We start from the raw sequence: 26,153 nt of genomic DNA, 5'->3' as shown, positions 1-26,153 counted from the left end.
AATTTTTATTAGGATCCCATAGTTGATACTATGGGATCATAGTATTATGAGCTACTTATGGACTATTTTATGGGATCCCAAAGTTGACACTATGATGAAACTACTAAAAATGGCAGGGAGGGGCATCTGGGTGGCTCAGTGGGTGAAGCCTCTGCCTTCAGCTCAGGTGGTGATCTCAAGGTCCCAGGATGGAGTCTGGCATTGGGCTTTCTGCTCAGCAGGGAACCTGCTTTCCCCCCTCTCTCTGCCTGTATCTCTGCCTACTTGTGATCTCTGTGTTAAGTAAATAAATAACATCTTTTTTAAAAATAAAAAAAAAAATGTCAGGGAGAGGGAAAAATTCAGGATTGTGGTCACTGAAGGGAAGAATCCAAGAAATGAAGAATATGTGCTTATATTAATAATGTGGTGGAGTCACAGACTTTCACATTATCAGTATGCTTTAAAATTTAACGTATTTGTTCAAAATATTATTTTCATGCATCAAATACTAGACTGAAAATATTTTTAAGTAGTTAAAATCTAAAATATTTAAGTCCTCAACCTCTGCTTTCCTCTTCCCTCTCTCCCTGCTTTCTCCCCATCCCCAGCCCTTCTTAACCACCAGCTGCTTGGGGCACGTGGCTCCAGAGTCTAGCAAAACAGAAAAGGCAATCCACAGGCACAAAGAGCCGTGACTTGTGTTATATTCTTTTGGGTGTTGGGTGGGGTGTGGTAGTATGGAAATATGATCCAGTATGTCACATGCACCGCATCAAACTTACTCCATTTCATTTCAGAGTTATTCTGCCAACTAAAAGCAGATTGGGATTACAGGCCTTTGGAGTCTCTGCCCCTCCCTTTTACACTCAGACTTCCCAATTTCTAAGGGTACCAGGCTCCCGCGCCACCAGCTTCAGTCTTTCCGGGCGGTCAAACTGTTTTTCAGCAGTCCCGGCCCACTCGATTACGTAAATTCTTCCAAGAGGCTCCCCAAATCCGCCCCGCCCTGCAGAACCTGGCCAGCTCCAGCCAGGATCCGAAACTTACCAGCGCCCTGGAGCGGGGAAGAGGGCACCGAAAGGCTCGGAACTTCCCAGGCCCCGCCCCTCCCTCGCGCTCCCCGCCCCCGCCAGCTCCCAGCCAAGCTCCGCCTCCCACGGTAGCCCCGCCTTCCCCGCGCGCTAACGCGCGCCGCGGTCTTTTCCCAAAACCCGGAGAAGTGGATTCTGCGCTCCGCACGTTCCCTCGGAACCGTAGTGTGGCCGAGCGAGTCCAGGCTTGCCGGAGGGAAGGCTGGCCCAGGGCTGGGAGGAGGAAACCGGCCCCGAGCGGGAGAGGACGCGGCCCCAAGTCTGCGCCAGTGAGCGGGCCGCGGGCCCCGGCAGCTCCGGCCTCCTTCCCGTCGGGCTCCCTCTCCTCTGGGACGCGGGGCGCTAGGCCGCGGCGGTAGGATACACCCCCTCCCCCCGCCCCGTGAGCAGTTCCCCTCCCACCCTTGCTGTCGCCTCGTCCCGGGCCTCCCGCCGGAACGCGGTGCCCCGCCCGCCCCGTCTCCTAGCAGCGCCGTGACGTGCACGCGCCTCTGGGTGGGGGGCCGCGGGGCCGCGGTGAGGGGCAACGCCCGAGGGGAGGATCCGGGAGCCTGGGACGGGAGGGGTCGGGGGCCGCGGGGGACTCGGAGGCCTAGCCGCCCGCCCCGCTGGAGCCTGCTCCGTTTCGCCATTCGAGGACCTCAGTCCCAAGTGCTTCCTGCTGATACAGAGCCGTCCCTCCCCCAACCTCCTTGACGTTCCCGGAGACTTAGGGCAGTAATTCTACATCTTCAGTTGCACTTTTTGTTGGAATTTTTCTGGAAGAACTGAATCTGGTAATTTAGCTTAAGAATTTTTTTTTTTTTTTTTTGCGAGAAATGGTTATTAGTATATGTAGTAGTCCCCAAATTAGGTTAAAGGCCTTTCACAATCCACGTCATTTTGCAAAAACATTCTTGGTGGAAACAGGCATGGCAGTGCTTGAGAGCTTGCGTTCTGGAGCCCACCGTGCTCGGGTTCTGACACTTAGTAAGGGTGTGAGCCTGGACAAGCCGCTTAATCTCTAAATGGCCAACGTTCCTCATGTGAAAAATTACAGTACATAATACAGCATAGTGTGCGAGCGCGTATCTGTGCGGGGATGGTGCGAAGCCCCTTTTACGGGCTTGTGAGGGTTCCCTTGTGAAGCACTAAGCACTGTGCTTGGAACGTAGCAATACCTACGTGTTACTAAAATAGCATTTTTCTCTATGCTTTCTGGTTTTGATTTTAAAGATCCCAGTTGTGAAGTATCCCTTCTGTTTTGTGAAAAATGTAATAGAAGGATTTACTCCAGAATTTCTATAATATTTGGTATTTCAAAGTGCAAGTAGTCAGCAGAAGCAGCCTGCATGCACAAGGCTGTATTAAGCAGAGTGCAAAGGTTCACCATTCCCATGTATAAGGAAAAAGGATTCTTTTTTTTTCCACTAGAGGAAATTTGTGAATGGAAGGAAAGCTTGCTATTAAGTAGTGTCATGATGCCTTCTTTGATTCCTTGCAGGCAAAGCCCTAGGACCGTAGGCTGACTGCAGGATAGCCATATGGTACTTTACATGTGGACTTTTTTGAGGGTAAAATACATCTCATTATGTGATTTCCTCAACAGAATACTGGAGGATGTTTGTTCCAAGATCTCTCAAAATCAAGAGGAGTGCTAATGATGATGGCAAAAGTTGTACAGCTAAGAAAATTAAACCAGATGCAGAAGACCTGCGGCTGGCTAAAGGCAGAGGTGATAGAGCTGATGCGTTAGTTACAAAAGAAGCCGAAGGGCGTAGCGTGGAACCATGCCCTTTCCCCAGTACAACTGGTCAGTTGGCCGAGGTTGGTTTGGTTGGACCCCAGCAGGATGCGAAGGATAGCGATCTTTCTGAAGAGCCTGTTAAGTCATTTTCCAAAACGCAGAGGTGGCCGGAACCTGGGGAACCTGTCTGTGTTGTTTGTGGTCGTTATGGAGAGTACATCTGTGATAAGACAGATGAGGATGTGTGTAGTTTGGAGTGTAAAGCAAAACATCTTTTGCAAGTAAAGGAAAAGGAAGAAAGATTAAAGCTCAGTGATCCACACAAAGTGGATTCTGGGCCAGAGTCTCCACTTAATGCTTTTTATGTATATAGAGAGCACCCCTTTATTTCGAACCTTCAGGAAGACCAAATTGAAAATCTTAAAAGGCAGCTAGGAATTGTAGTTCAAGGGCAAGATGTCACCAGACCCATTATTGACTTTGAGCACTGCGGTTTCCCTGAGGCCTTGAATCTCAACTTGAAGAAATCAGGCTATGAAGTTCCAACCCCCATCCAAATGCAGATGATTCCTGTGGGACTTCTGGGAAGGGACATTCTGGCCAGTGCTGATACTGGCTCAGGAAAAACAGCTGCTTTTCTTCTTCCTGTTATCACCCGAGCTTTATGTGAGGTAAGAATTCTCAGGTGTTATTCTCAGAAGCAAGTCGGGTATAGACAAAGTTTCATCCTTAACTATATTAAAACTGCAAGCTGAAACTATGACTTCAGTCATTATTGCTCCTGGTGATTTTGCTTCTGATAGTTTCTATGAAAAACACAATTTTAGGGAACTTTTCTTTTATCAGATTGAACCAAAGATCTTTTCATTGAAGGTCTTAAAAATCGCCTTCCTTACAATATATTTTCTTTCAACAAATTTTCTTTTCAAGAAATATACTTTTGCTTTGGGGAAAAAAAAATCCTGCCGACTGAATGACCTGCAATTTTTGTGTCCATTTAGCCTCCTTGGATTTTGTGTTTTGAAAAAAAGGATTTATACCAAAGTTGGAAAGTTATTATAGAGTTCAAAATACATCCTTCAATGCGATTCGTGGTTCATCTTAAAATAATGCTACCTTACTTTACTTGTTAGTTTATAGCGTGCAAAGCACTCCTACACGTAATTAATTTCGCTGACATATTTGCCAAGGACTAATGAGTTTATGAGGTCTGAGGTAGGATAGGAAGGGAAACCACTATAAAACACAGGCAAAGAGAGGAGAGGTAAAGGAGGAAAATTTGGAAAACTAAAGAATTGTAGATCATGTGAGGGAAAAAAAATAAAACACCAGATGTTCAAAATACAAGTGAAACTCACTGATGGAAAACTAGATCTTCCTGGTTTTCTCTTCTGAAGAGAGTGGCTCGAGATTTCAGGGTCCAACTGGCCTTCAGTTTTCCCACCCTGGTTATTGTGGGTGTTTCTCCCTGGCCCCAGTTTTGACCTTTTCACTGTATATCTGTTATATAAGGAAGGGTTCCATTTACGGTGGTTTTTGGAGAGAAAATTTGCAGGGAGCAAAAGGCAAGGTTCCTAACTAGTTGGGCTGATGGGAACATCCCCAGAATCACTTTGAACATTTAGTCCACATCAGCAGGAATTAATTGCCGGCGTTTTTAGACTTGTTTTTCACATCTTTGCAGAGCAAAACTCCATCTGCTCTCATTCTTACACCAACAAGAGAGCTAGCCATTCAGATAGAGAGCCAAGCTAAAGAACTGATGAGTGGTCTGCCACACATGAAAACCGTGCTTCTGGTAGGGGGCTTACCCTTACCCCCACAGCTTTATCGTTTGCGACAACATGTGAAGGTAAGCACCAGTTTGATACAATGCCTTTGAAAAGTATTATAAGCAATGTGGGAGCTAGGGTTTTTTGGTGTCGTTTTGTTTTTGCCCTTGAGGAACTTGTAAGTGTGATTTTTAGGTTACCCTTTGTTTATTTTTATTTTTGTTTTTGTAGGTTAACCTTTACATTCTTACCACGTAAGACTTAATTTTATTTTTAAGGTTGTTTTCTATAGGAAAGGAACACAATTTATTGAGTAGCTGTCATACGTCAAATGCTATTGGATGTTCTCCTGTGCACTACCACATTTAATCACATTTGCTCTTTTTTTTTTTTTTAAAGATTTTATTTATTTATTTGACAGACAGAGACCACAAGTAGGCAGAGAGGCAGGCAGAGAGAGAGAGGAGGAAGCAGGCTCCCCGCTGAGCAGAGAGCCAGATGTGGGGCTCGATCCCAGGACCCTGAGATCATGACCTGAGCGGAAGGCAGAGGCTTAACCCACTGAGCCACCCAGGTGCCCCTCACATTTGCTCTTGAAGGTCTGTGGGCATATCGTCTTATGGTTCAGAAGTTAAATCTCAGAAAGATGGCATTTATTTAAGGATCTATAGCTGATACACTTTTAGAGTGTGATTTCTACAAACGAGGGCATTATCCCACATAACCACAATACAGTTACAGAATCCGGAAATTAACATGGATACACTGGAATGCTTCAGGAGTAAACATTGCTATCATTTACTCCTCAAAGCCCATTCATGTTTTACTAATCATTCTGTCAACTTTTCTTTTCAGTAGCACAAGAACGCAGTTCAGAATCACATTTTGCCTTCCGTTGCCATATCTCTTTCATCTCCTTCAGTTTAGAACAGTTCTTTATTCTTTCCTTTTTTTCCATGATCTTGACACTTTTAAGGATTATAAACTGCTTGCTTTGAAGAACGTCCCTCAATTGATTAGATTCAAGTTATGCATCTTTGAAAGGAATATCATGGAAGAAGAGATGCTTTGTTCTTTTCATTACATCCTTTTAGGTGATACACCATTTCAGTCTGTCCTTCTACTGGTGATATTTTCTAGAAAGTAAAAGTAAAGTTTATTTTTTGCCTTTGTATTTAGTTAAATATTTTGAGTACTTTGATATTATATTTTTCTTGTGCTTTACCAAATTTCCAGGATGACTCAGAATTACCTACTATATTTAAAGGATTATAATGCGTTATTACCATGATTTGCTTTGGTTCTCCAGTTGTCCCCAATTTGAGCGGTGGAAGCACTGTGAAGTTGGTTTCTGTGGCCTTTTATTATATCCCAATCATTCTTTGAGCACTTTTTTTCTTTCTATCTGAAGAAGATGTTCATGCTTAAATTGTTCTTCCCTTGACTCAGCCCTGGAATCCTGCCTTTCCCCAAGCTGCCCTGATTCTTTTTGGTAGAGGATAGTAGCTAGAAATCAAGAGCTGGGCTCTTGGTTGGGCTCATTGCTATTGCTCTTTGCTGTTAAGGTACCATTGCTTCTAGGACCTGTCAGTGAATGGAAGGAGAGAATGTTCCATAAGTGTGTGTTTCTGATCTACATTTATTATAGACCATGAATTCATGTCGATACTTCCAACTCTAATTCAACACAGCGAGACTCATTTTGGCGCTTCCTGTTTCCATATTTATCATTCTGGCAGTGAGAAACCTGCTACCTGTTATCTTTTATATGTTTATTTACTTGACCAGCCATCTTATATGTAACCATTCGCCCGTCCTCATTTCTGTCCCCTGCCCCCCAGTGATGCCTTCCTTCCCAGACTCCACCCTGCATCCTCTTCACCCCCTTAGACCGCGACACCCCGTGCAGGGTCACCTTTCTCCAGAGGCCCCTCATCACCCTGTGCCTTGTCAGGGTGTGTCCTTCACATATACCCCCCTGGGAAAAAAAAAAAGAAAAGAAAGAAAAAGTCTGTCTGTTCAACAAAGTGATCTTTCAAAAGCCAGGGCAAGATAGAGACCTTTTCAGGTATAGAAAACTGAGAGGGAGTTTATTACCAGTAGACTTATCTAAAAGAACAGAAACTAAGATATTCTGCATTAAAGAAGATGATTCTGGAAAGGAAGGTGTGGGATCAAAGAAAGAATGGCAAGCAAAGAAAAGCCTAAGAATGTGGGTAAATGTGAACAAACATTGACTAAATAAAAAGTAATAATGAACAATCTGTGGGTTTAAAAAAAAAAATAGAAGTAAAATACTGGCCGACTGTAGCATGTAAGTGCAGGAAAGTTGTGATTGGTGTTAAATCATTTGCCCTTGGTTGCTCAAGAAAAAGCTAAATATATCGATTTACTTTAGACTTTATTAAGTTTATTATAAATTTATTAAAATTCCCACACTAAAAGAATGGGGGGGGAGTTCATTAAAGAAAGGTTTATTAAAAAAAAGCAGGGGGGGGGGAAATAAATAGAAATAGAAGGGATGAGCTCAGTTCAAAATAACTACAACAGATTTAAATGTTTATGGTATTTCCGAAGAAACTAAGCGGAACTCTATAGTTCTATAGATATAGATCCTTACTACAACCCTGAAATTTTATCATTCTCCATGATCTGTCTCACCATTGTGTCGGTGTGTCCTTGAAAAGTGGAATACAATTAAATTTATGAGATCATTTGTAACTACTATACTTTACACCAGGCACGGTCTCATTTAATCCTCACAGTAATTACTATCATTTCCATTTTATGAACGTGAGAACAGAGACTCACACCATTATCAATTGCTAGAGCTAAGATCTCTACTGAAGTTTGACCAAACAGGCCCTACTTTTTACCACTGCTTCAACTATTATGTTCTAAGTGTTAAGAGCCTTAAGCAACTTTAGAAATCCTTTTGTCCAACCTTTTAATTTAAAAACAGAATAGCAGGCCCAGAAGGATTCAGGGATTTGCTTTTGTTTACAGACCAGATAGCAGTCAGCCTGCCTGCTAGACCTTTTCTGGTCTGGCCTCTGCCTCCTTTCAAGCCTCACCCAGGTCTTCTCCCCCTTTTTTACCCAGTGGAAACCTCAGTGGTTTTCCAGCTTCAGAAGGTTCTTGAATGTTTTCCCTCTGCCTTCTCCTCACTGGCTTCCACTATTCCTTTAGGTTTTAACTTACATGTTAGCTAGGGCTGGATAGATGCCTCCATTTATTACTCTACTGACCTCATGGGTATTTGTTTGTTTTTTCTGTTCCTTTATGTTGCAAGGTTCATGAGAGCAGAGACTATGTGTGACTTAATCATCATTGAATTCTGAGTACTTAGCCCAGCGGCTGGCACATAGTAGCCACTCAGTAAGGACAGAGAGAAGGAAGGAAGGAAGAAAGGAAGGAGTATTATCTAACTTTTTTTTCTTTTTCTCTGTTCTTCAGGTTATCATAGCAACTCCTGGGCGACTTCTGGATATAATAAAACAGAGCTCTGTAGAACTCCGTGGTATAAAAATTGTAGTAGTAGATGAAGTAAGTAATTGTTGTTTAGAACATAGTCATATAGTTTAATTTATGAAAAGTATATTATTCTTCTATAAACTCACCGTGTGTTCAGGCATTTTCAGTCGCAGTAGTCAGTTTTAAGCTGGCTCCTGTGTGGCACTGCCCCTAACCTGTAGTGCACCCAAATTTAACCACGTTAACAAATACAACCAGCTGTTTTTTTCCTAATTGACAGAAAACACAAATCCAACATCTACTATACTCTCAGTGATAAGTTATTTATTTATTTATTTTAAAATACTTTATCATTTATTTGACAGAGAGAGACATAGCAAGAGAGGGAACACAGCAGGGGGAGAGGGAGAAGCTGGCCTCTGGCTGAGCAGGGAGCCCGAAGCAGGGCTCTATCCCAGGATCATGACTTGAGCCAAAGGTAGACGCTTAACAACTGAGCCCCCCAGGCATCCCTCAGTGATAAGTTTTTTAAACATTTGACACTGGCTGTCATTTGCCTATAAAAATAAACATGTCCTTGGCCAATAACTATCAAGAGGGAGTTTGGAAGTAACTCATCATGCTTAGTTGGATGACCTTTTGCATTTTTTTCTGTGTGGACATAGGTGTCTGTCGTTGTGATTTTCAGTGTGACATAGAGCATATAGGCGTTTTTATTGTTTTGGTTTGCTTAGTAAGGTGAAATAAATATGTTTTTATCTGATGATATTCCAGCACGTGAACCGGCATGAGGACAGAAAGCCATGTGTCCGCCCAGCCTGGGCAAGGGCTGGTTCGGCCTGCATGTGATACACATCACATGCCCACTTTCACACATGTCCCAACAGCAGTCACAGAGCAGGGGCCCAGCAGTGATCAGAAATGTGGGGTCCAGGGGCTGACCAGTGATGGTAACGTGGTCCCCCTACTGTGGGTCCCAGGAGGTAGCAGTAGGGTACCAGAGGATATGAGAGAACACATAAGTAAGATCCGCGAAATGAGGATTTGAGCCTTTTCTCCACCCACTATGGGATGCTGGGCAAGTCATTTAATCTCCCAGAGTTGTGGCAAGGATGAAGTAATGATTGTGAACATGTCTCATAGACCTGGAAAGTCTTGTGTAAATGTAATGTTATTCAGTCCTTTATTAGTTTTTTGTGTTTTTTTCTTACATATTTATTTTTGTGTATGTGAGAGAGAGCATTTAAATTCTACTCCCTTAGCAAATTACAATTATACAATACAGTGATACCAACTATGGTAACTGTTATGATTTCAGACCTTATCTGTTTTATAACTGTAAGTTTTTACCCTTTAGCCCTAGATCTCTTCCTGTTTCACCCACCTTCCAGCCTCTGGCAATCATTCTTCTCCTAATTTCTATGAATTTGACTTTTATTTTCTTATTTTTAACTTTTTTACATCCCACATGTAAGTGTTACTGTATAATATTTGTCTTTTTCTGTCTAGCTTACTTCACTTCACTGAGTATAGTGTCCTTCAGGTCCATCCACGTTACAAAAAAAGGAAAGAATTTTAAGTCTGAATAATACTCCATTGTGTATATATACAACTCATTTTCTTTATCTGTTCATCCGCTGATGGACACTTGGGTTGTTTCTCTACCTTGGCTATTGTGAACTGTTATTTAGTCCTTTAAAAAGTACTGCTAAGTCAGCACTTGCCTGGTGTGTCTTTAGTGTCAGCTGACTTACTGCATCCGGTTATCGTCGGACTGATTTCCACCTGCAAGTACGGGTGGGCTTCCCGCTGTTGCTCAGTCCATGTGTTCTGACGTCCTCACCCTGCTATGAGCCGGAGAAATGATCCTCAGATTTTAAAGTGAGATCCCATTTCTGCTTGCTTCTCCCCACGACATTTTCACTTTTGCCAATGAATGAGCCACCACAGGGCACCTCAGTGCTGTGCTCAGAATACAAAAGGAGTATTCATTCAGCAAACCTGTGCCAAGTGCTTGTCCTGTGCAGCCTCTGTTCCAGCATTGCAGGAAATGAACTGGTAAGCTACATAACTGATCATGTACTGAGACTGACTTTGGCCCAGCAGTGCTATTTAGGTACAGACTGACCAACTCTGGATCAGTTCGGATGGCATCACAAAGAAATTTTAAATATTATTACGACCTCCAAAGTGCTGAAGACCTACTAGAGAAAAATACACAACCACTTGAAGTAAAGGCAAGAGCATTATCACCTACACTGACACCCAGAAGTGCTGCTAAAAGGTGTAGTGCAGGCCAGGGAATGGCAGACTCTTTCTGTAAAGGACCAGACAGGAAATATTGTAGGCATTGGGGGCCACATGGTCTCTGCTGCTACGTCTCAGTACAACCAGAGACAGTAGGTAAATAATCGGGTGTGACTGCTTTCTCCTGAAGCTCTATTTACAAAAACACATAAAGGCCTGTGTTTGTCTCAAGAACCTTAGTTTGCTGACTCCTGATACGAAGTGTTAGTAAAATAATGGCACTGTGTATGATATGCTAATTGTTCAAGACAATTAAGGTGAAAAGGAGAAATGAGAGAATGTGTGGATTGGCACCGTAAAAATGGCTTCTCCGATGTCATGGGGTGTTACCTGGTCATCCACAGATGGAATAGGATTTAGAAAATTAGGGAACATATCGAGTATTCCAGGTGAAAAGGCTAACATGAGCAGAGCCAGAAAGGCCAAGCACAAAGCACGGAGGGACCAGCCAGCTTGATGCGTTCGTCCTGAGAAATAATAGGAAGTAAAGTTGGGTAGTTAGGGTGGGGCCAAATTATAGAGGGCCTTGAAAGAGAGGCAGAGGATTTTGGATTTGATGTGGGAAACAATGAGGCTTTCTAAATTATTGAGTTGGGGTGTCACATGTGGAAAGTGGTGGTTTAGCAAGGTTATTCTGCTGCTCCATGAAAGAGAAATTAAAGAAGAAAGAATCTGTGGGACAGAATGGCTAGCAACCCAGACAAGAGGTGAGCAGGGTCAGGGACAGGGCGGAGGCAGTGGGAGGCATGAGTACATTTGACAATCACTGTAAATCAATCATTCATGAATCTTCTGATGACTGAATATGAGAGAAGATGGAGAAGGTGGTTGAGGAGACTCTATAAATTCTGGTTGTGCCTTTAATTTTAAGTAAAGGACAAGTGGGTATGGGTTGGGCTTAACAATATTTGAGTTGGTTTTAGAGATGTTGAATTTCTTATGAATGGTGCATGAAGGGGAAATACCGTGTGGCATCAGCACCCATGTGAGCCACACTGGTTTCTCCAAGGGAGAAAGATGAGAGGGAGGGACAAGGTCTGGGGCTAAGTGTCTGCTTGTGAAGTTTGAAGATGAGTCCGTAGTAAACAGAGAAGTAGTCTGAGAGACCAAGCAGGAACTGGGAATGAGTAATATCCCTGAAGAGAGAAGCCACTGTTTCGAGAGGAGGGTGAAGATACCGAAATGGTCAGGCATGGAGACTAAGAGAATTCCTTTAGAATTAGAAAAATCTGCTCTATTACTCTTCTGTGTCTTCCACATATCTGTCCTTTAGCCTAGAATTCTCTCCTGTCCCCTCTTCCTTCTTTATGTGTCCATGGCTCTGAAACCTTCTATCAGTTCTCCTGATAGACTTCCGGCCTTCTTTCCTCTAGGCTCTGTTGACCTGGATATAGACTGTTATCATTTCTCTTGTGTTATGTTCCTTGCTATATCCCTACAATCAAGCACCGTGTTGGTCCAAGTTTCTCTAATGGTTAAGAATCATCCAGTGTGTTCAGTGAATGTAATAGAAGTCCACACCTCTTCCTTGGGTATACTGATTCAGTAGGCCTGAGTTGGAGTCCAGGAATATGTAAAAACTCTTTCTGGGTGATTCTTGTCTTCAGGGAGATTTGGGACACACTGACTAGCATGCTGCCTGACAATGCTTTTTCAGTGCTCAGATTTAATGAGTGTTTATTTGTTCATCAGATGCCTTTTTAGGGCTTTTTACATGATAGACACTATCCTTGGTTTTGAGGATACAGTGGAAGGCGAGATAAGCCATGACAAATGTTGGTACACAGGTTAGTATCAGAGGAGGGTTCCCTGAACGCCATTTCTGCTGAAACCTGAATGAGAAGGAGCCAGCCACGCAGAGATCCATCTGGAGGAAAGGCTGCTTCAAACAAAACAGCCAGTGTGCAGGAGCTAACGTGGGAGCGAGCATTAGGTAGCTGAGCACAGAAAGAAGGCTGGTGTGATAGGGTCGTGGGGTGTGACATGGTGGAATGGTAGGGGATGAAGTCGGAGAAGTGGATGAAGATGAAAACTGTAGGACTTTTGGCTGTTGGGTTTTAGTCTATATGTGATGGGAAATTACTGGAGGGTTTCAGCAGAGGAGTAGCGGATATGATTTCTGTACTAGAAGATACGGTTTATGTTCAAGCTGGGTGCTTGAGGTGGATGGCTTCTGTTATGGGGGTGACAGGATGAGGGGGGGGGTCTTACAACTGTGAGCTGGAGAGAAACAGCTGGATTTGGGGCATGTTAGTGTGAACAGGTTAGATGTGGGGAAGCTTGGGTGAAAGAAACAGGGCGAACTTATTTCTGATGGCTTCTCTCTTTTCTGAACTGGGAGAAGCGAGGCCATCTCCTAAAATGAGAGGGGCTTAGTGGGATTATTGAGGAAAAGCAGGGGATGTTTGCAAGACATACTGCCATGTGCATATGCACATGCTCTGTGTCTCATGGTAAATTGAAACATAGAGACCATGCTGTGAGTGTGGTCTCAAGGGTCTTAAGTATTTTATCTCATGAATCCTCATAACAGCCCCATGGGGTGGTAACCATTATCACTCCCATTTGTAAAAGGAAAAACTAGGGCGTATAGCCATTCATTAACATGCTTAATTTAAGGTCCTAGGTAGAGCCAGGATCAAACCTAGACCATCATGTTTATTTTAGATTTTTTAAATATCATAGAATGAATAATATTAAAGTGAGTGTTTAAACTTCCACATTAATGGACACTTAAAAATACAGTACTTTAGGGATGCCTGGCTGGCTCAGTCAGTAGAGCATCAGACTCCGAATCTGAGAGACATGAGTTTGAGCCCCACACTGGGCATGGAGCCTACTTAAAAAATAAAAAACAAAACAAAGAAATAACAACAAAAATACAATGCTTTAGTCTAAATACACTGAAATAGTTTAATATCTTAATTTTCAAAATTATAGACACCTGGATTGTATTTAAAAAATCAAGATAGCCTTTATCTTTCATTATTTTAAAGCAGCACTAACAAAATTTTTTCTTGTTTGCTTAGTAATACATAAATCGTTTTTGAAAACTAGCAATGCAGAAATATATACAGAAGCAAAAGCCCTCAACATTAAATTTTTTAAATTTATTTAATATTTTATAAATATATGTCCATGGTAAAACAAAAAAACAAAAAAAAAAAAACCCCAAACTTTGCTAAAAGCTATAAAATGAAAAATTTTATTGCCTTCCCTTCCACAGCCTGCAGGCCCTTTCCCCAGAGTTAGCAATTGAGTTTCTTGGGTTTATATGCAAATGGTACCACGTTATACATAGTGTTCTGCACTTTGCTTTTTTCCTCCTAGCAGTGAGTATCATTTAATAAAGGACTTTCTTCTCATAATTAATGATAGCACAGTGTTGTAGTATATGGCTCTACCATATTTTATTTCCCAGATCCCCTATTGATGGATATTTAGGGTTTATACATTTGTTGCCAGTATTAATAATGCCATAAAAATCTTTGTATATCACTAAAAACATGTAATTATACAATGTATAAGTTTATATAAATATATATTTTCCCAATTCTTTATATTTTGACATTGTAGTATATTCTGTGAAGAAGTTTTTAATTTTTCATGTTCTTAATCATATCTTTTTTTTCCTTGGGTGGCTCAGGGTTTTAATGTCAAGTAGGACTAACTTTAAAATGATTTCATTTTAGGCCGATACCATGTTAAAGATGGGCTTTCAACAGCAAGTGCTTGACATTTTGGAAAACGTTCCTAATGATTGTCAGACCATTTTGGTTTCAGCTACAATTCCAGCTAGCATAGAACAACTAGCAAGCCAGCTTCTGCAGAATCCTGTGAGAATTATCACTGGGGAAAAGAACCTGCCCTGTTCCAGTGTGCGCCAGATTATTTTGTGGGTGGAAGAACCAGCCAAAAAGAAGAAATTATTTGAAATCTTAAATGTGAGTAGTGAACCACGCAACACTGTTTTGTAGACAGTGTTTGCATCTTTTACAATTCTTAAGATAACGATTTTTAGATACAGCTTTTGGGTAATTTGTCTAGATATTTAATAATAAATTGCTTTACTTTGGAATTCTGTGGGGATCAAATAAATACTGTATGGATGCAGGGTTGTTTTTCATTTTCTGTATTATAGAAGGACATAAATATCAAGATTATTCCTAAATAATATTTTTATTTCAAAAATTTTTAGTAGTTTTATATATTAGATAAAGACAAGTTCTTTCTTGGCCATTCTGTCCTTGAGAAATATAATTTTTTTTAGCAGTAACTTGCTCATTTTTAAAAAATATTTAATTTATTTATTTGTCAGAAAGAGAGATCACAAGGAGGAGGAACAGTAGGCAGAGGGAGAAGCAGGCTCCCCTGCTGAGCAGGGATCCTCATGCGGGACTTGATTCCAGGACCCCGAGATCATGACCTGAGCTGAAGGCAGATGCTTAACTGACTGAGCCACGCAGGTTGTCCCAGCAGTAACTTGTTTAAACAGAAATTTATTAAGTGGGTCGTAATGTGTAAGCACAGTTACTTAAAGTAGAAAGGGGGTGCCTGGGTGGTTCAGTCACTTAAGCATTGGGTTCAGTTTCAGATCAGGTCATGATCTCAGGGTTTTGAGGTTGAACCCCATGTTGGGCTCCTTGCTCATCGTGGAACCTGCTTAAAATTTCCTCTCTCCCTCTCTCTCTTCCCCAGCTTGCTTGGGCACTCTCTTTCTAAAAAAAAATTAATTAAAGAAATAAAGTAGTAAGTTAAATACAGTTTGTATTTACTTATAAACAGTATTTATAATTTTAAATTACACTCAAAATTTTAAAATTGTTTTTGCAATATTAATGAAATGATGGAGGAAACATGAAGGGCAGTAGAGTTTTGTGCTTTTGTTTGTGCATGTTTTAAAGAAAACACTCATTTTAACACTCATTTTTCCTCTATAAACCTTTTGATAACTAGCTTATACTAATGCTTTCAGAAAAACTTCCCATTTTGATTTATGTTCTATGAATAATTTTAAATACATGTTTTTCATTTTTCAGGATAAGAAGCTCTTCAAGCCTCCAGTGTTAGTATTTGTGGACTGCAAGCTGGGAGCAGATCTCTTAAGCGAGGCAGTGCAGAAAATCACAGGTTTAAAAAGCGTATCTATACATTCAGAAAAATCACAAACAGAAAGGAAAAACATATTGAAGGTTTGACACTCAGCATTCTCTTCTTAAGGGACCCCATATTACCAGCAGGTTTTTAAAGCAGACTTTTTTAATGACTGCAAGAATTTCAGGCAGGCAGGACTGTGAGCTAATTGTTCCTCTTGCTCAGGCTTCTGTGTTTTGGGAGCAATAAGTCTGTTCCCTATGGGGGAACATTGTAGATTACTACATAGATTACTAATTCAGAATCCACCATTTCTGGAATCAAGTCAGTTTAGACTGGGGGAGAGCAATAAATTCACCCTTGGAAATGTTTGCCAGAATACATTAGTAGAAAAAAAATTGATACCAGGAATGGGGAGGGTTTGGGAAGAATTAAACTACACATGTTCCTCAGTTATATTAAGACCTTAACTTATTGAAAAGATTTGGCAACAACAATATTGATGAAGAAAGCTTTGAAAAAAGAAAAGATGTCTGAATTGTATCAAAGCAGGTAAGATAAATTCTGAATAATGAATTGTGTTGCTTTGTCGGGAAGGGATTACTTGAAGGAGACTACGAAGTTGTGGTGAGCACAGGAGTCCTGGGACGAGGCCTGGACTTGATCAGTGTCAAGCTGGTTGTCAATTTCGATATGCCTTCAAGTATGGACGAGTACGTGCATCAGGTAAAGAGATTTTATATGTTTCCACCGTGAGTTTTCTTGGGTGAGGCATTGTCAGTAGAATGGTAACTAAAAAGATAAAAAAGTTTTATCATAGACATAAAAAAACTCTCACATCATTTTGTTTTTAAAACGTATATGTAGGGATACCTGGGTGGCTCAGTGTGTTTAAGCCTCTGCCTTCGGCTCAGGTCATGATCTCAGGGTCCTGGGATCGAGCCCCGCATCAGGCTCTCTGCTTATCAGGGAGCCTGCTTTCCCTTCTCTCTCTGCTTGCCTCTGCCTACTTGTGATCTCTGTCAAATAAATAAATAAAATCTTTTAAAAAATAAAAAAATAAAACGTATTATGTATGGGGGTGCCAGTCTGGCTCAGTTGGTGGAGCATGTGACTCTTGATTTCAGGGTTATGAGTTCGACCCCCCTGTTGGGAGTAGAGATTACTTTAAAATAAAATATTTAAAAATAGGTATATATGGATATAAACTAAATTTTGTTTTAAAAAACTATATGTATACCTAAAATGGGTTAAAATTATTAGAAATAATAACCTAAAATGTTAGTGTAAAAAAATTTTAAGTAGCTAGTTTTGGGGTTATTTTTCCTTCCTTTGTATTTCTTATTCAGTAAGCATATTAAGTGGCTTTTATAACCAAGGGGAAAAAAGGCTTTGTTTTAAGTTAATATATCTGGCCAAAATAAAACTGATCCATTAAAAGTATTTGTTTTTTTTTTTTTAGAAATCTTGTCTTCATCTCTTCTTCATATCCTTATTTGTTCTAGACTTTCACCTATTAAAGTTTTGTTTCTTTATTTTGCTGCCAGAGATAACAGCAGCTCTTCTTTCGAGCAGAAATAGAGCTTTCTGTTAGCATCGCCTTATCTCCCTGACTGCTACCTGTCTTCCTTCTCCGGCATCACTTACAGACTCTTCAAGTAAAGCCTTTCTGTCATGTTCGTAGAATTACCTCTGAATGCCGCATTTGCTGGGATCACCCACTGAAATGCTTTCAGTGCCTTGAAGGCATTGTTGCTTGTGTCTTTACTTAGTAATAATATAGCAGAGCCTCTGTCTGTCTGTGCTGCCTCAGTTACCTGTGCATCACGGAACTGACTCGCACACAGGAATTGATTGCTCAGATCACTGAAGCTTATTTTCTTCCAAACTTTTAGTGATTTGGGGTGTAATCTTTCTAAAATATTAACATGTTTAAGAAACTCCTTTGCTTCTTAAGTAGAATATGCTGATTATAATTATTTAACTCTTTCTTGCCATCCCAAGGTCAGTCCTGTGGCTCTCAGTTACTCACCATGTACCCTGAGCTATGTCCTCAGGGGGTCTTGATGTTTGTAGAGTTTCTAACATCTGCTCAGAATGGCCCCATATCCTCCTGCTTTTCTGGTTCTGTATCAGTGTATTGTTTGTTCACTTGCTTCAGTAAGTGAAGTATGAAGATGCACAATAAGAAATAATGCAAGCAACAAAAGATATAAAATGAAAAATAAGTCTCTTTCTTTCTCTTTTTCTTTTTTTAAAAGATTTTATTTATTTATTTGACAGAGATCACAAGCAGGCAGAGAGAGCGGAGGAAGCAGGCTTTCCCTGGAGCAGAGAGCCCGATGCAGGGCTGGATCCCAGGACCCTGGGATCATGACCTGAGCTGAAGGCAGAGGTTTTAAGCCACTGAACCACCCAGGCACCCTTTTTTGTTTTTTGTTTTTTTAAGGTTTGTGTATTCTAGGGAGAGAACGTGCACGTGTGCATGCAGGGGGAGTGGTGGAGGGAGAGAGAGAGACTCCACAACAGATTCCCTCCCCAGCATGGAGCCCTATGTGGGGCTCAATCTCACGACCCTGAGATCGTGACCAGAGCCAAAATCTAGTCAGATGTCCAACTGACTGAGCCACCCAAGGACCCCAAGATAAAAAATAGGTCTTTGTAAGGTAGCCCTCCTACCTTTTAGTAGATATTGCAGTTAACAGTGCAGAAAATATAAATGCCTATTTATACACAAATATACGTGTATATGCATACCTAGTTGCACTTACTACATAAATGGGACCATATTACACCAACTGTCTATGCCTTGCCTTCTTTATTAAATATGTATTAGGCATCTTTCCTTATTAGCATACATAATAGGTATCATTTTAAAAATATTAATGTGTATGAAATGCTTCCCATATGACAAGGAGGCCTTATTCTAAACTCTTTAAATGGTTTTATTTGTTTAATAGGGCTTGATCTGTTTTCATGGCTGCATGGTAACCTATTATATGGATTATCTTAATTTAATTGATGAATCCCTTTGAATTTGATGGAAATCACATGTTTCTAATATTCTGTTATTAAATAATGCTGCACGGGGCATCTGGGTGGCTCAGTCAGTTAAGCATCTGACTCTTGATCTCAGGTCAGGTCTTGATCTCAGGGTCATGAGTTCAAGCCCTGTGTTGGACTCCGTATCGGGCATGGAGCCTATTTAGAAAAATAATAATAATAACGCTGCACTGAACATCCACCTGCATAGTTATGCCTCTCATGCAGTGTATTTGTAAGGTAAATGTGTAGGAGACCTGCCCGGTCAAAGGATATGTGTATTTTATTTAATTCCATTTTATTTATATTTGTTTTTTTTAGGATACATGGACTTTTTTAAGATTGATTGATTGGTTTTAGATTTTGTTTATTTGAGAGAAAAAGAGAGCATGAGTGGGAGAAGGAGCAGAGGGAGAGGGACAAGCAGAGTCCCCGCTGAGGGCAGAGCCCTACTTGGGGCTCACTCTCAGGACCCATATTGGGCCAAGAGTCGGATGCTCAGCTGACTGGGCCTCCCAGGCACCCCGAGGATATATGTATTTTAAATTATAGTAGGTATTCCTCTGTGCCTGCTTTTAAAGATTTATTTATTTGAGAGAGACAGCCATGCATGAGCTGGGGGGAGAGGCAGAAGGAGAAGGACAGAATCAGAGCATGGAGCTCGATGATGCGGGACTCAGTCTCAACCCTGAGATCGTGTCCTGAGTTGTGGAACCAGGAGTCGGACTCTTTTTTTTTTTTTTAATATTTTTATTTATTTATTTGAGAGACAGTGAGAGAGAGCATGAGAGGTGAGAAGGTCAGAGGGAGAAGCAGACTCTCCATGGAGCTGGGAGCCTGATGCGGGACTCGATCCCGGGACTCCGGGACCATGACCTGAGCCAAAGGCGGTTGCTTAACCAATTGAGCTACCCAGGTGCCCCTGCATGTCTGCTTCTAATTTAGGGGCAGAGAGCTTCTGGGGAAATAATTTTAAATTTGTTAAGTTTTTTAGAGTTTGTAGACTATTGTAGTTATTTTTTTAAAAAGCTTATATCTCAGTATAAAATATCTTAGAATAAATTATGTCTCAGTTGATATAATTCACCACTTGAAAGTGTACAGTTCAGTGGTTTTAGTATGTTCATATAGTTGTGCAACCATTACTACAATTTTAGAACATTTTTATCATCCCCAAGAGAAAACCCCATACCCAACCCATCAGCAATCACTCCTCATCCTTCATCTCTCACACATGCGCACATGCGTGTACACAGACACACACACACACACACATCCCTTAAGCAACCACTACTCTACTTTCTGTCTTTATAGATTTATCTCTTCTAGAAATTTCGTATAAATGGAATCATATGGTATGTGGTCTTCTCTGGCTTTTTTCACTGAACATGATGTTTTCAAGTTTTACCCATCTACATATATCAGTACATTTTTTATTGCTACATAATATTGCATTGTAAGGATATACCACCTTTGTTCAAGAGTTGCTGGACATTTAGCATGTTTCTACTTTTTTTTTTTACTGTGAATAATGCTGCTGTAAGCATTCATATACAAGTTTTTATGTGGACGTAGGTTTTCATTTCTTTTGTTTTAATTCCAGTACAGTTAAAATACAGTATTTTATTAGTTTCAGGTGTGCAATATAGTGATTCAGCAATTCAGTGCATTACTCAGTGCTTATTAGGACAAATGCACTCTTAATTCTCTTCACTTATTTCACCCATCTCCCCACCCCCATAACTGTCAGTTTGTTTTCTAAGGTTAAGTCTCTTTTTTGGTTTTTGTCGTTTTTAATTTGTTCATTTGTTTTGTTTCCTTAATTCCACGTGAGTGGAATCATACAGTATTTCTTTCTCTCTGACTGACTGGCTTCATTTAGCATTATACTGTCTAGATTCATCCATGTTGTTACAAATGGCAAGATTCCATTCTTTCTAAGGCCAAGTAGTACTCTCTGGCATATATAGATCATGTCTTCTTTATTCATTCACCCGTGGATGGACACTTCCATAGAAGTGGCACGGCTGCTTCCGTAATTCAGCTATTGTAAATAATACTGCAGTAAACATAGGAGTGCATCTATCTTTTCAAATTAGTGTTTTCCTGTTCTTTTGAGTAAATACCCAGTAGTGGAATTACTAGATCATGTGGTAATTCTATTTTTAATTTTTTGAGGAAATTCCTTACTGCTTTCCACAGAGGCTATACCAGATTACATTCCAGTTAACAGAGCACAGGTTTCCTTTTTCTGCTTATCCTCGCCAACATTTCTTCATTTTCATGTCTTTTGGGCATACACCTGGGAATGGAATTGCTGGATCATACAGTAATTCTGTGTGTATCGTTTTGAGGAACTGATAGACCCTTTTCCAACACGGCTTCATGATTTTACATCCTCACCGGTGATGTATGAGGGTTCCAATTTCTCAAAATCTTTACAGCACTTATTATCTTATTAACTATAGCCGTGCTAGGGTGTGAAGTGATACCTCCTTGTCTTGTGTTCTTTTAAGATTTTATTTTTATTTATTTTTATTTATTTTAAAGAGAGAGTGAGTGCGGCACTCTGTGCTGGGTGCTGAGCCTGAAAAAGGACTTCAGTGCTTGACCAACTGAGCCGCCCAGGCCCCCTTCTCTTTTATGTTTTGATCTGAATTTCCCCAACGACAAATGGACATGATTTCATGTACATACTGGCCATTCGTATATCTTTTTTGGAGAAATGTCTGTTTAAATTATTTGCCCCTTTTTAAATCGGGTTGTCCTTTTGTTACTGAGTTGTAAAAGTTACTTATATATTAGAAAACCTTTACCAGATACATGATTTGCAAATATTTTCTTCCAGTATGTGAGTGCAGCTATATTTTATATTAATTTTTAGCCTTATTGGATAAATTCAGTAACATAATTAAATAAAATAGCATTCCTTCCCTTACTTGTTCCCAGTCTCATTCCCTAGAGGGCCATGTTTTGTTTTGTTTTGTTTTAAGCCTTAAAATGTCCTGTATATTGGCAGCAACTATTCATTTAAATAACTCTGAAAATAGATTTTAAGTTCTACATTTAAATTAAGGAGCCATAATTACCCATGACTGTGTATTTACCCTCTCCTTCTGAAAAATTTCTCAGTATATTTGGAAATGAGCAAATTTTGTTTCTTGTGTGTTTCCATCACCAATTTGTATCCATTGAATTTTATCAAAATCAGAAATAATGATGCAAAAAATGAATTTGCTTAAATCTCACATTTCAGAGGCACTGAAGTACTCTAAAGCAAATAGTCTTCTTGTTCTAAAAACAGTAGCTTTCAAAAAGCTTTTACCCTAACCTTCTGATGATAAGAACCATCTTCGTGTCATTACCACCCTACACACATACACACACGCACATGCACACACAGGATACGTAACTGAAACAAACATTTAACAAGCAGTACTTACTGGTATTATGTGTGGGTGCTTTGTTATTTTCTGTTCAAGCTATTTCATTAAAAAATATGCAGGTGGCAGTCCACTAAATTGGTTTCACAAACTACATTGAGATGTGCAATTCAAAAACATGCTACGCGAATGAATGTTAATCTTAGTAAAGCCTCTTTAAATACTAATCTTCATTTTCTTTCAGGCGACATTGAGGTTTTATGTGAACATTTTGGAAATGTTCTTTGCATTTCATTTCAGGTTGGAAGAGTGGGAAGATTAGGCCAACATGGAACAGCGATTACTTTCATCAATAACAATTCAAAAAGACTCTTCTGGGATATTGCAAAAAGAGTGAAACCCACAGGATCCATTCTTCCCCCACAGTTGTTAAATTCCCCCTACCTTCATGACCAAAAAAGAAAGGAACAACAGAAAGATAAACAGACACAGAATGATCTGGTTACAGGAGCTAATCTTATGGACATCATTAGAAAACATGATAAAAGTAATTCTCAAAAATGACTTGTGATACCACTGAACAATTTTTTATTGTGTATTACCAGTGAAATTTCTGTATAATTGTATGGTTTGAGTAAATGAGACATGTACACGAAACAAAAACATTTAACATAATTTAAATTTTTTAAATTGTATCTCAAATTTATACTGCAGTATTGTATTTATTTCCCTTTTAATTCTCATAAATTAAAAAATCAGAAAATGAATTGCTAAATAAAGTAAAATTTTTTCTGTCTAGACAAAGCCTCAGTTTTTCCTTAATAAATTTTTTTGGAGCTGCTGTCAGAACCAGGAACCTGAACAATGAGGAGTCAGACTCAGAATGGTGATGCTTTTGTTTAGTGTTCCCCCGTGCGCTGCAAGCCTATCAGTGCTTGGATCATTGTTCAAAAAACGAATGTTAGGAAGAAAGTAAATGATGGAAACTGGAAGAAATGGTCAGTGCTGCTTTTAAAAGATAAATATGAAATATCTATCCTATTCTTAGTTTTCCCTTCAGTTTGGTAAATAAAAGTTTATGTTATATTTAATATGAGCTTATCAAAATAATGTCAAGCCATGTTGATGTTGCTACTTACAGTTTTAGGTTAATTTTGGTTTGCGAATTAACTAATATTAAATGCTAGAAGAAAGGATAAGTACTTGATGCATCACTACTTTCCTTTCTTTGTAAACTGCTGGTGTCAGTTCACTTGCAGGATTTAACTAGTATGTTACATAAATGTTGACATTTAACATTTAGGACACTTAACATTAGGATATCCTAAACATCCTCCCCAAAGGGGTGTGGCAGATTTGTTTTCCATTTATTTGACAGAGATCACAAGTAGGCAGAGAGGCAGGCAGAGAGGGGGAAGCAGGCTTCCTGCTGAGCAGAGAGCCCGATGCGGGGCTTGATCCCAGGACCCCAAGACCACAACCTGCGCCAAAGGCAGAAGCTTAACCCACTGAGCCACCCAGGCACCCTGTAGCAGAGATTTATATAACTAACTAGAGTCTACATGTAGATAGTTTCTTAATGTTGTCTCCACCCAAAGGAAATCAGGGGGTCAGGAGTCTTGAGGGTTCATACCCTCAAGACTCTGGCTCTCTTTACCCTGTTTCTGAGTTTGCTGTCAAGTGATAAGCATGTTTGATTTCAAGGATAAGGCAACCATTAAGGTCCCAGAGTGTTGTAGCTAGCAGAGGTGCATTTAGAGCCTGAACTCAAAGCCTCAGCACAGTGCTCAACGTATAAAAGAGGCCTTAAGGGGCACCTGGGTGGCTCAGTGGGTTAAGGCCTCTGTCTTCAGCTCAGGTCGTGATCCCAGGGTTCTGGGATCGAGACCAGCATTGTGCTCTCTTCTCAGCAGGGAGTCTGCTTCCCCCCTCTCTCTGCCTGCCTCTCTGCCTACTGGTGATCTCTCTCTGTCCAAAAAAAAGGGGGGGGGGGCTTAAAAGTGCTGGTAATACTAGAGAAAGGGCACTTTTTCACTAGGCTCAAACTTGCCTATAAATAAAAGCAGTATAATTATAAGAGAGCTTTGCAAGTCAACATATTTAGAAGACTGTATTTTTTAAAAGATTGATTTTATTTGTCAGAGAGAGAAAGAGAACACAAGCAGGGGGAGCAGCAGGTAGAGGGAGAAGCAGGCTCCCCACGGAGCAGGGGGCCAGACATGGGGTTTCAGTACTAGGACCCTGGGATCATGACCTGAGCTGAAGGCAGACACTTAACTGACTAAGCCACCCAGGTGTCCCTTTATCAAATTTGTTAAACCATCACCAATGAGCACTAACATTTTTTCTTTAACTAACCTCTGTGCCAGATGTGGAGCTTGTCCTCACAACCCCAAGATCAAGAGTTGTGTGCTCTAATGCATGATCCAGCCAGGCACCCCTAGAAGACCATATTTTTTTAAAAATCAGTAGTATTGGGCTATAACGTAACCTCACTGGTCAGCTTAATGTGCTGGCTGGCCGGCTTCTGCTCCCACCAGCACTCCTGTCCTTCATTTTTCTTCTTACAACCTGACGTCCCGCCTGCTCTCATTTTGAACTGTCCTATTGCCTTGGGCATTATTGACCGCCCTCTTCGGAACTCGCCCTTCCCTTAAGGCAGCAGGTGAATGAGGCAATGGTGGGGGCAAGAGCCCCAGGCTTACAGGATCAAATCAGAATTTTTTTTTTGAAGTTCTTTTTTTTGTTTCCTCACATCTTCACAAAGAACATTGCCACGTATTTCAATTCTCACACTGATTCATCTTTATAAAACTTTTATAAATTTTAAAAAATATTTATTATATTAAATATTTTAAATTATATTAAATATTATATTAAATTAAATTTAAATTTAAAAATAATTTTTTTATTAAAAACACTTTTATAAATCTAAGTTGGATCCATGAAGTGTCCTATTTTCTGCTAAAACTGTACTTTTTTTGGCAGTCAGTGTTACTCGGCTTGCGCCCTTTTATGAGATTAATATCAACGCACCTCTTATTGCCTTGTTGCATTTTCTGCTCACCACAGTCCACACAGAGTTTGCGCCACAAATGTAGGCAGGCCTGCCACGAGAGGTGACGTGTCATTCGAGGTGACTTTCCTGGCAGCCAAAAGTAAACTGACTCCAGACAGATAGGACTCCTTTGTTGTCTCCCAGGCACACTTAGAGTGACCCCAGAGGCTGTAGGGCCACAGTATGAAAACCAACCACTGATAATTAAGTAAACACAATTCTCTTGTTCTGTGAGGTTAGTGTGAGGACCAGTGTTACTGTTCTATTTTATAATGTATGGTGTCTGTGGTGTTAATTGACAAAATTGCACATAAAGGGATTATAAGACAAATGTTTACTTTTTAAAGGTGTTTACAAATAGTTTCATAAAATGTTTACAAAAAGTAATTTTTTGAAGATATTTTATTTATTTATTTGTCAGAGAGAGAGAGAGAGAAAGAGATAGAGCACAAGCAGGGGAGCAGTGGGCAGAGGTAGAGGAAGAAGCAGGATCCCAGCCGAGCAAGGAGCCCAATGTGGGACTCGATCCCGGGACCCCAGGATCACGACCCGAGTCAAAGGCAGACGCTTAGCCAACTGAGCCACCCCCGCATCCTAACTTCTCTTTTTTATTAAATAATCTCTATATCCGACGGGCTTGAACCCACACCCCAAAATCAAGAGTCACATGTTTCACTGACTGAGCCAGCAGGTGCCTTTGTACTTCATAGTTTCCATGTCTGGAATATGCTTCAGAATAATGCAGGGCGGGGAGTCTGGATGAAACAAAGTTGGCGAAGAGCCCGTCATGACTGAAGCCAGGTGATGATGGGTACATGGGGGTTCATTACTATTCGGCCTAGGTTTGATGTGTTTGAAATATTCCATAATTAAAACATACACACACACACACATATACAGATTTTGTATTTATATAAACTTTCCAATCCTATCCTTTGACTTGTGCCCTAGTTACAGATCTTCAATTTTCCCCCCAACCTTGGCTGAAATTCTGCCTCTCTAGAGCCAAAGTCATCAGCTTCCTGACAAAAATAAAATTCCCTCCAGACTTCCCCACTCCCTATGGTGCTACCATGTCCAAGTCATGCTCCGAACTGCGGTGTCATCACTGACTCACCTCTCTCCCTAGTCTCCGTATCTGCTTACTCACCAAGTCCTACCTGTTTTTCTTTCAAAATGCCCCCATTTTTGTTTTTAAGATTTTATTTATTTGACAGACAGACA

The 26,153-nt window shown here is 40.4% G+C and overlaps 1 protein-coding gene across 3 annotated transcripts; it reads left to right on the top strand.

The window, feature by feature from the left end:
• The first annotated feature begins 1,337 nt into the window (after positions 1–1,337).
• On the top strand, positions 1,338–22,669 carry DDX59 (DEAD-box helicase 59). 3 transcript variants are annotated; one of them, XM_059413058.1, is made up of 8 exons: positions 1,338–1,428; positions 2,662–3,470; positions 4,484–4,651; positions 8,028–8,117; positions 14,045–14,296; positions 15,392–15,544; positions 16,044–16,172; positions 22,172–22,669. In XM_059413058.1, the coding sequence occupies exons 2-8, from the start codon at positions 2,673–2,675 to the stop codon at positions 22,433–22,435; spliced, it is 1,854 nt and encodes a 617-aa protein (XP_059269041.1). In that variant the 5' UTR covers positions 1,338–1,428; positions 2,662–2,672; the 3' UTR covers positions 22,436–22,669. The 3 variants fall into 3 exon arrangements, with proteins under 3 accessions (XP_059269041.1, XP_059269042.1, XP_059269040.1); XM_059413059.1 differs by lacking the exon at positions 1,338–1,428 and adding an exon at positions 1,759–1,849 and having other exon boundaries at positions 2,662–2,879; XM_059413057.1 differs by lacking the exon at positions 1,338–1,428 and adding an exon at positions 1,759–1,849.
• Positions 22,670–26,153: the final 3,484 nt, after the last annotated feature.

The sequence above is a fragment of the Mustela nigripes genome, chromosome 10, assembly GCF_022355385.1.
Source record: "Mustela nigripes isolate SB6536 chromosome 10, MUSNIG.SB6536, whole genome shotgun sequence".
NCBI classification, from domain to species: domain Eukaryota; kingdom Metazoa; phylum Chordata; class Mammalia; order Carnivora; family Mustelidae; genus Mustela; species Mustela nigripes.
Note: the sequence above shows the minus strand (reverse complement) of the source record. Positions and strands in the feature narration are given on the sequence as shown.